At 33.8% G+C, this 11,194-nt stretch overlaps 1 protein-coding gene across 1 annotated transcript; it reads right to left on the bottom strand.

Moving 5' to 3' along the window:
- Window positions 1–56: 56 nt before the first annotated feature.
- Window positions 57–7,999, bottom strand: LOC149902450 (uncharacterized). Its single transcript, XM_090110203.1, has 18 exons — window positions 7,963–7,999; window positions 6,222–6,304; window positions 5,440–5,502; window positions 5,232–5,337; window positions 5,000–5,106; window positions 4,744–4,924; window positions 4,352–4,500; window positions 3,958–4,079; window positions 3,719–3,881; window positions 3,336–3,518; window positions 2,788–2,903; window positions 2,594–2,702; window positions 2,142–2,292; window positions 1,852–1,991; window positions 1,666–1,781; window positions 1,478–1,595; window positions 1,150–1,356; window positions 57–480 (listed from the first exon to the last, which is right to left on the bottom strand). Exons 1-18 carry the CDS (start codon window positions 7,997–7,999, stop codon window positions 232–234), a joined length of 2,400 nt encoding a protein of 799 aa, XP_089966329.1. The 3' UTR covers window positions 57–231.
- Between the last annotated feature and the right edge of the window lie 3,195 nt (window positions 8,000–11,194).

Here is an 11,194-nt window from a genome sequence, read left to right as displayed (position 1 = left end):
GTGGTATAGTTTTGTGAGTGTTGTTTATTACGATCTGATTAAAAAAGAAAAACGCATTTATTATGTATTTTTAATGTATTTAGTATTCATAAAACACATGTAACAATAGCAAATTTAAAAGAAAATATTAACTTTAGATCTCCCAGTATCATTCAAAGAAAATGCTTGAATCTGAAAAACGAAATTCAATATTAACAAGTAAGACTATGATGGGTCTATATAAAAAAAATGTTATAAAACCCAACTGGGATTAGTTCCGATTTTCGGTTGAGATGTCGGTGTATGTCTGGCACGTAAAATTTCACGTTCTAAAATGGCTCTTCGGCGCTCAAGTTGTGTTCTAACTCTCCCCTCTCTCTCGAGCTGCAAGCTTTGAGCAAGTACGGCGCTCTCTAGGCGTAGAACTCTAGCTCGCTCAGCACGTAATGCCGACCAGGTGTCCGCGGCGCAAGCACATATTGAAGACAGCGAACGGGACACCTTGACCATGATAATTATAAAGATGATGAAAATTGTTCTAGCTGATCGTTAATATTACACTGTAAACTTGCAAAGAAACAAAATAATTTGGAAAATCCAAAAGTGCACGCCTCATAATTTTTTTTTAATAAATATTTATTAATTATTATTTTTGTTTATTTAATAACAATTAAACCACATCGAATCAGACCCTGAAAAATGAAAGGGTTCTATTCCTGAGCATACTCAAGCGTAAGAGAAAAAAAAAGACTCGATTAGTAAAGTATTTCGGTCGCTATCGTGTTAACAAGAAAAAGGATCCGCACATACAGACACACGGACGTCCAAGACAGAACTTTTTTAAACTGTTTTTTAACTAGTTTAAATAACAAAAATGACATCAAAAATATCATGAACGTTAAAAATAGTGTTTTTTCTTAATATGTGTGTGTATGCATTATCTTACAAGTGCAATGTATGATACATAAAGACATTTTAAGTTTGAAAAATCAGATGTTATGCGCGAAGTGACAGTAGTACCCACCTCAACGCTTCGCATATGAGGCGTGCAATTGTCACATTTTTGCATCTTTTTTAAAAATAAGTAGGCAATATTTGTAGATGCTAAATAATTAATATCTACTGTCACGGCCTGTCTCTTTCTATGTTTACCAAAAATCTAAGATACACCTCAGGATGAACATTCTCGTCCATAGCTGGAGGATCAGTTTGCCCACTAAGATGAGCGGCCAAGTCCCTCCTCGCTCTAGTCATTCTCGCGAACAGGTCGGCGGCTCGCTCATGTCGCTCGAGCATGAGCGCGCGTGATGCGGCCGCGGACACTAGCGCTGACCGCTCGCGGGACAGCGTTTCCACTTGCATGTGCAGTTCTAGTATCTGTAATATTAGTTTTTGCGATAATGTTGTTCATGTTGGGTGAAGATTTCGGATCTATTGCAGATTCTAAACTCTTTCTAAAGTATAACACATATCGATACAGTTGCATGATGATATCTACCTCTGTTTGCAAATCTTGATAGGAAGTCTCTTTGGAATAACAGTCGTAATTTCTTAACCTTTTTACCTCCAGACGCAAAGCAGCCAGCCGATTTTCGTACTCAGTCATGCTTTGTTCCCTATATTTTTATAAAATTAGTAACATAAGTTTAGAAGACCCGGAGTAGGTACTCATATTATAATACATACATAATCTTTTCATTGTCTCGCTGTTCCTCTATAATACGTTGAAGTGACATAATCTTCTGTTCTCTATTTAATAACTCAGCCGCTAACTTATCTTCTTTGTCAGCACCTTCTTCTTGCTACAAAATTAGTATAATTTTATATTTAACAGTAATTATAATGTAAATTCCCATTATTTGAAAAAAATACCGCAATCTTTGAGAGGGAATTTAAAAAGCTCTCCTTGTCGGCGCGACTCTGGCGTAATTCGTCTTCAGCTCGAGATAAAGCCACCCTTGTCACCTGAAGTTCCTTCCAAATATCAGTTTCTCTATCAGACGGTTCATTTTCTACAAAGTAGAGGATTCCTTTTTTTTTTGTTCTCTAATTAATCATTTAAGTATCACTGTACCGACAAACGAAACTTTCCCTCTATTAGTATTAGTATTGCTTATTCAGGTAACAAATCATTAGTGCCACATACGTCATACATAATTTACCTTTTGATGGTACATATTCGAAGCAACGTCTTCGTTCTAAATCAACCAGACGCATTGAACGCTCTCGCAAAGATTGCAATTGTTCTTCTTGTTCCTTAACTCGTGTTTCCAATTCTTGCACACGAGCTTCAGCAGCATGCTTTCCCTTTTCCTGTCATTTAATAAAACAGGAAGTGAAATTCACAAACAAATTTTCTAAGTATCTAATTTTTCTCATAATCTTGTTTTCTATCTTTACTAATATTACAAATTTTCTAAATGCGTTAGAGTATTTGTTTGTTTCTCTAAATTTCACGTAGCAACAGAGTGATTTTATGATATTATGATCTTTTTGTGTCTGAAAATATACCGCAGTGAAACATCTCATTTCCATGGAAATTTCTTTTGACTACGACAGAAAAGCCGCGGGTAACAGCAAGTACACAATAATACTTTGTATAACATCATGGCACCTGTTCTGCTACCTTCGCCTGCAGCGTCTCGTTGCGCATCTTTTGTTCCATTTCTCGGGCTTCAGCCTCCTTTTCTGCTGCCTCTGCTTGTTCTCTTAATTCTTTCACTCTGCAATGCATTCCATTTTGTTGATTACTACATTATTCGGTAGCTCATTGTTTATTTTAAATTAGTATTTAAAATAAACAAGTACCTTAGTTCCAAGGCATCACGCTGGCGCGACAAAGTGTCTATGGTTATTTCTCCGGTTTTTGATACCTCCAAGAGTTTCCTAGAACGAGCGTCATAGCTCGATTCCCGGTGACGATACTTAAATAAAAGAGGTTTATTAGTATTAGTTCTTTGAATAAATGTTTTCATGGATTTGATCTAATGCTTTAAATATAGCCTCAACAGTCAGTCAAAAGACGCTTGGTTTGAAACTGTAACATATACATTACTAGGTTTTCGCCCGCGACTTCGCCCGCGCAGTCAAAGAAAAACCCGCATAGTTCTCGTTCCCGTGGGATTTCCGGGATTGCATCATTTTCTCGGGATAAAAAGTAGCCTATGTCCTTTCTCGGGTATCAAAATATCTCCATACCAAATTTCATGAAAATTGGTTCAGTAGTTTAGGCGTGATTGAGTAACAGACAGACAGAGTTACTTTCGCATTTATAATATTAGTATGGATTGGACGAGAACATTATCAACTAATCTCATAATCCCTAATCAACTAATCTCGTAACTCGGTTAACTCACTAGTTGCTCTAGGTCTTTATGCTTCCGCCGCGCTGTTTCCAACTCAACACGAGTGTCTTTCAATTGTTTCTCGAGTGTTGCGATACGTGCCCGAGCAACTCGCAACATACTTTCAGCGCCTGTTAACACTTCCTTTATCGAATCTCGTGCGACTCGCTCTTTTGCTAATTCCTCGCATAATGACTGAAATATTGATAATTATGCAACATGTTATTACACAATAACACAAAAAATTTACTAACTTTCCTAAAAATAACCTTAGTTATATTATTGATGTTACTATTTTCTCAATGTTAAGCCAACTTTTCTTTATTAAACACTTTTGGTTTCATTTGAAACAATAATATAGAATCGATTAAATTGACCAGTAAATTTATGCTTACTTGATAATTAGGCGTATTGTCAACATTTGGTGTTGAATTTTTATTAGTATCTTGGTGAGACTCCTTCTTTGACAGTTCCTCAATTTTTAATTGAAGTAGAGAGTTTTCTTTTTGTAAACGTTCAATTTTATTCATAAATGCGTCCCTGTCTAGCCATGGTACTCTTTAAACAAAAATAATATTTATATATCATAAATAAATTTAAATAAAAAAAAAGAATTTGTTCATGTTTTACATACTTAGCTAAGTCCATGGAATATGTAATTTTCGCTTTCAAATTTTCCGCTGTCCCGGCAATAAGTCTGTGTAGTTTTTCAGTTTCAGTGTCGAACTCCATATTCTTAGTCTTCCATTCTAAATTCTTAAACAAAACAAATCCAATATTTTTTGGTAAGTTTTATTTGATAGCTAAAGCTAAAGCAAAGAAATCTTGTAATTCCACAGATTCATTAAAATTAATTACGTATTCATAAATTACAAAAATATAAATCATCATTTATCTAATGATATATTTTTACACACATATTTATCAATTTTGCAGTCTTTTGTAATTCAGTGCGGTAGAAATTGATGAATTTTATATAAAAAATATTTATATGTAATTAAGATAAGTATATAGGACTCAATTTCAACCGTAAGATAAGTAGATCGATCACATCGATGTTTGCAACGCAGTAAATTCAGAAGTTCAATCCTTCGCGCCATCAGCTCTGCTCCCATGCCCAAAACTTCTTCGGGAATCGGATTGAGTTGTGCCTGCAACTGCTGTAACACCTGAGGACCTGTAAAAAACAATATTCAAAACAAAATTCTTCAAACTGAGATAAACATGAAATGAGAAAGTAGGCGTCCTCTAGACAGCGATACCATAATTATTTTAGTAATTAGCCTAAAAATTAACAAAATCGCATTATAATTTTTAATTTTGTATCATCTACAATTTATTACCACCATTTAAATATTATCGTCATCCTCTACAATTATATCTACATAAAAATAAAGGCACGGTGAATTAAAAATGTTACCCAAACTTCCTCGTATATCTGACTTTAGCGGTATTTCGAGGTCATCCCTCAAAAGCAGCAGCAGGTCGTGCGGTGGCCAACCTGACACGGACAGTATTCGTACCTCACCCAATGTTTCATCATTAATTCCAGCCCGATTCTCTAAGTCTTTCAATGCTGCGAATTGCTCCAGCAACATGTTCTAAAATTAGATCATATTAGCAGTAATACCACAGGTGAAACTTCTATTGATAATGGAAGTAAGCAATAAACTTACCTGTTGGTTGAGTAAACTTTTCCTTAATTTAAAAAAGTCTCGTTTTTTAGTAGCAAGAGCGCGGAGGGCTTTTGTCACCAAGCAGTGCGGCATGGCGAGCTCTTTTTCTGTTGATTATTTTTTAAGCCCATGATCCAAATTGTATAAAAAACATTATAATCTACACTTTGTGACCTACTCTTTCTTCTCTTTGAAAAGGTAACAGAAATAATATAAATAAAAACGTAATAACCTGGTTCTTGAAACATGTAATTTTGTGAACTTTGTGATTCATTTAATTTTTCTGGATCATAGTCATCGCCATAATCTATATGTTCTAACGATTTTTTGGTCATCTGCTATAAAAAAAATCATAAATTAAAATTTATTTCCTTTTTTAATTATGGTACAACTTAGTAAGTATTTAAAAAATACACAGTATGAGTAGTAGTCAAACTAACGTTTGATGGTGATAAGCTTTGGCATCTTCTGTCCTTAATGTTTTTCTTTGCTAAGGCGGGGCTCTAAAAATATAAAGATTATTGCAATACTTGTATGAGCATAGTTTTATTTAAATATTCTATTCTCTTATCATATCATATTCTATTCTATTATCATATCATATCTTTGTGAAAATTGTTAGTCACATATAAAAGTTCGTAGTAACCAAAAGAAATCACAATACGACGCCAATGCGTACCTACTTAATGTAACAATAAAATATAAATAAGAATTAAAAGATTTTTAAAAATATTTTGATGGGTGGATAAGATTGAAATAAATAACCGTTTACTCATATCATCTCGACCCTGCCGGGTTTCTGAGAACCAACAATACATCATACGAATTAATCGAATTGTTGGAGCTGTACCTTAAGATTAAATTCCTCGAACCCAGATTATTGCATGTAAATCTAATTTAACAATCGATTCAGATATAAGTGATTTTTTAGAATTATAAATTCAATAGTAATGCTTTGCATACTATATTTACTTATAAAAATACTATAATTGTTATTATAGTATTTTTATATGAAATACATATATTTAAATCATCAAATTTCCATTCATAATTTTAAATTTAGTTCAAAAATATTAGCTCTCTTATAAATAGTCAAGAATCAAAACACTCGATAGGAGCTAGGTAATCGGTGTAGAATTGTAGGTAATATTTACAAAGGATAACGTAAATACTCATCAGCTCCTTATTATTTTAAGTTTTTTTTTTTCAATAAGAGACTTACGCGTGGTCGTTGACCGATAGGGCTGCAAGAATTAGCTCTTTTGTACGTCGTCGGCCTCGGATGCTTTTTATCGGTGTCGCCACCTACAATATTTTTAATTTTATAAAATTAATTTATATTATATATTACTGCATATGAACATTTCTTGTTGTGTTCGTCGTAGGATCCCCTTATCACATAGGTTATATGCTAATATTGTTTCGAACAAGTAGAGACTTAGGCGTGAAATGGAAATGTAAGAAAACATAAAGGTACATATTGGGCTCTGAATTCTGATTATAAAATATAGAATAATTTTAAAAATGTACTCGTCCAATGTCGTGCTCTATATTCCTAAAATCATGGTATAATGAGTACCTACTAGTTACTACCTACCTAGCGTCGACTCTACTAAAACTTTATCACGATAGTTATTTAATGATCAGATTATTATCAAACAATTTAGATAAAATAATCGCAATTTAGAGCAAAATCTTGGACCACGAATTAGTGTATTTAGATCAGTTGTATGAATTGTTTGTGACAAAAAATAGGTTTCGTTACTGAAAATGCCGAGTGCATTTTCAGTAACGAAACCAAAGAAACAAGATTAAACTAAATTTATTGAAAAAAATCCTTGACGAAAAAAAGATGTAGGCACCTATTATCAATGTAGTTAGGGAACTACAATTATACAGCAATTAAATTCGTGTTGAAACTGTTTGTCTTATCGGCTTAAGTAGTGAATAGCCTACTAGACAAAATAATATTTTCACCAGTGCTATCTTTCTGTAATTGAAGTGTTATAGATAGGGCTAATCTCCATTGAACTGATATAAACTACAATATTGCTTAATATATTGTTCGAACATAACAGAAGGCTGTACGGCATTTCTATACCTATTAACTACCTACGTTTATATAAATGTGAGTAATTTTAAATACATTAACAACATAAGAAATAATTTATTAGCTTCAATATATAAGAATAAGAACTTTGCAAGAAACATTATTAAAAGTTTGTTTATACTAAGGTTTATACCTAACTAGCGACCCGCCCCGGCTTCGCACGGGTGAAATGGCGGCCGGCCGGTACCGCCGCAAACGCTACGTCCCGCAATTTTTAAATCTGTAAATTATCTTCGAAAATATTCACTTATATCATACGGTGTAAAAGTTTATACAAATGAACAATGTATTCAAGGTATTTAATTCGTTAAGGATTAATGCTGTATTGGTTAAAATCGCTTCGAAAATTAACCATTATTTATCGTAAAAAGTAAATGACAAAAAAAAGTTATTGTGGGTTATCCATAAGAGATAGACATATACCATCGCAGACTTTTCTGTAGACCTTTTCAATGTGTACAATACTTAGTACATTATTTTGATAAAACTCGTAGGGTTCAGCCTACGTTTGCAATGTAAGCGGAAAAAATTTAATTTTTTACGACATCACATTAGAAACCTCAAAAATAACAGTGCTTCTCCACTATTTAATGGATGTTATTATACATATAAACCTTCCTCTTGAATCACTCTATTAAAAAAAACTGCATCAAAATCCGTTGATCCGTAGTTTCAAAGATTGAAGCGTACAAAGGGACATAGGGACAGAGAAAGCGACTTTGTTTTATACAATGTAGTGATGGTGATGATAATATTTGTATACTAAAGAAGTTTAGCTCGATTTAAGAATCTGTAAAAAGCTTAATTATGCATATCAGTTTATTTATTACAGGTAAAGTTTATTTGTACTGACCTGGTAAAGGATTTGAATTACAGCCTGATCTGAGCATTATGTTTTAAAATAAATATTATTTGTACTTTAATCTTATAAATTTTGTCAACCCACAACTAATGAATGTCACTCATTTGTGAAAGAATTACCTATTTATGACAAAAAAGTATTTTTACCAAAAAAGTCAAACCTTCGCCTAATCTAACGCATAGCAACACAGTCAGTATGATTTATCTTCTGTGTTTATCTTTTAAGTATATTAAGTAGGTATATATTCAACGACGTAAAATGATAATTTTTATCATTAAATTATGGCCTCCAATAATATCTATGACCTATGCAACGTTTATAAGATATTTAGCCTTCATTTGGGATTTTAAAAATAATTATGAACAACAGAAATTATTTTTGTTAATTGAAGCTCTGAATTGCTGAAAAAAAGCCCTACGATCAATCAGATCAAGATGGCAATCATTAAATAGGTTATACTGGGGCTAAAAAAACGTTTATTCAAACTGCTCTTGAAACCCTTAAACCTAATCTATACCACATTAAAATTAATAAGTCTCATAATGTAATAACATAGAAAGGAATTAACCGCAAAATCCTACTCTATAAAAAAAATCTTTGTCTAGTTGGATAGAATAGAAACCGCTTTCGGCTTTCGACAGACTTTTCTTAAAATCAAGGACCTATAATATAAAGTAGATCTCTATAAAACACTCTTGAGAATATTGCGTTTCGTTATTGCTATCGAAAACAACGTAATTGGCACGGCTTTAGATTATAAGTACTTACACGTGCCCTAATTATTCAATAACTAGCTTTATACAATATGTATGTATTAATGACACAATACGTAACACACAGTATATTAATGCCATTATAAATAAAAAGCGAGATAAAATCGACGTTTTAATTAAAATACCTATACTTAGGTACTTAATTGAATCTCTATCGCTGTTTGTTACTTTACTTTCAGTTTCACTGTAATCGCGCTATTTCAATATTGATTAAATTGAATAGGAGGTATTGAAAAAGAAAGAACGAGAGAAACTCGTTAAAATTAAAGGCAAAAACTTTATCAAACAGACCATGCCGATATATCGCACGCTGAGAACGAAAGTGACCTAACTCAAAATTTTGCAAAAATGAGTTATACTCATAAAATGACTCAGAATAAGGTATTCTATCATCTAATAAATCAAAAACTATCCTATGTCACCTAGAAACCGAAAATCACGTATGTTGCGTCTCTTTATAATTTGCGTATTTTAAACGTCCCTCCGCTAAAATAGTGACCGTTTTAGTATTATGTCGGCACGGTGATTCCATTTCTTAGTTTTAAAGTGATTTAATCCTGATTGCGGCGTTTATTTACCGAAAGGTAAGTAAATATTTTGTCAATGTTATAATCCTAACAAGACCGTTATTCGTATTAGGTCACTTTTGTACTAAAATGCAGTTTTTGAATTGTGACTTAAATCATATTAAGTCATTTTTGTATTATCAACTATTCTAAAGGTAACGACATATTTCTCGTTATGCCTGTACTTTATTAAATGCTTTCTTTGTTTAAGTGTATTATGTATAAATAGGCCGTTTTAATAATATTTTGATAAGTTAATTTTATGGCGTATTAAAGTTTATGTCGTTGTTTCAATAATAATTTGTTTAAATATTTATGTTTAGGTCATTATATGAAGAGATTAAAGATGATTTTATATTACAAATGGTTCAAGAAAATGAAAAAGAAAACGAAAAATTCATACCCAAAAAGTTATCATGAAATACAAGAGTTTCCTCGCTGAGTGATCATCATCATCTGAGGCTCTACAGCTGCTAGTGGGCCTTGGCCTGGTCCAGTATTTTCTTCCAGATCTCTCGGTCCTTTGTCTGAGTTCTCCAGATTTTCACAGCAATCATTAGATGCCATCCAACCATCGGAGCTTCGGCCCATCTGGTTTTCCATAGAGAAGACGCAGAGGTGCCTTCTTGTCGTCCATACGTGCCTCGTATCCGGCCCAGCGTAAACGGCCTAGTTTTATGGTCTATAAGACATATTCGGCTCCTCGTACATTTCATAAAGCTCATGGTTATACCGCGTTCTCCAATGTCTATTTTCCAGCACAGCACCGAAAATCCGTCTAAGGATTTTTCGCTCGAACACCGCAGGCAATCCTCATTTTTTTGCTCAGGACCCAACTTTCGGACCTGTATGTTAGTACTGGTCTTAGTAGGGTCTTTTATAGCAGTACCTTTATGTTTCGGGATAGCAGTTTCGATCAAAAATATCTTATAAGGCCGAATCAGCCATAATTCGTTTACATATTTCTGCAGATATTTCGTTCTGGTTTGTTATTAATTATGCCAGGTACACAAAGTCACGTACAGCCACGAACTTGACTTGTAGACCGAGCTTTTGGGCAGTTTTGTCTATAGCAAGATATGCGTTAACAGCAGTAGAGGATCACTGCTGGTAGCGTCCTCCCGATCCAGGTCTATATCATCCGCGTATCTCAGTATTTGTATCTATTCGAAAAATAAAGTGCCCGATGTCTCAATTTCTGGAATCTCGGATGCATTTTTCTAAGGCTATGTTAATCAGAAGGCTGGAGAGCGCATCACCCTGCCTAAGGCCTTCCATTGCCCTAAAAGGTTGCAAGATACTGAATGGATCCGAACGACGCTTTTTTATTTTTTTAACGTCATTGCTGTAAGTGACACCAATTATTGTGGTGGAATGCCGATCTCAGTCAACGCTTGGTACAGGAAATTTCGGTGAACATTGTCGTATGCAGCCTTAAAATTCACGAAAATAATATGGTGTGTTATGACATTGAACTCAAGTGTTTCAAAATCTGATCAGTAGTCGAACGGTTAGGGCCCCAAGCGTACTGGTAGTCGCCTAGTTTGTCTTCTGTGTATGGAGATATTCTATTGAAAAGGACATAGGCGAAGATTTTATATGCCGTGCTTAAAAGAGATATACCGTGATAATTCTAGCAATCAAATATGTCACCTTTCTTGTGCTGTACACACCGCTGTAATATATACCCTATGTTACTGCGATGTTCCACTCATCGGGCGTATTATTAGATATTAGAAAAACTTAACTATAATTTTTCTTATGTCATTGTTGTGGCAACCCTGTACTTAGTCTGTGGTTCATGTACCTATGCAATGTGTAAGGCAATGTGCTTTTAGAAAGAATAAAGAAAAGTTAACAGGGCGTCGTTTCAGACTTCCACAC

Source organism: Colias eurytheme, chromosome 15, assembly GCF_061535395.1.
Source record: "Colias eurytheme isolate Ceu_HAF_F1 chromosome 15, ilColEury1 Martin Lab GWU primary, whole genome shotgun sequence".
In the NCBI taxonomy this organism is placed as follows: Eukaryota; Metazoa; Arthropoda; class Insecta; order Lepidoptera; family Pieridae; genus Colias; species Colias eurytheme.
Note: the sequence above shows the minus strand (reverse complement) of the source record. Positions and strands in the feature narration are given on the sequence as shown.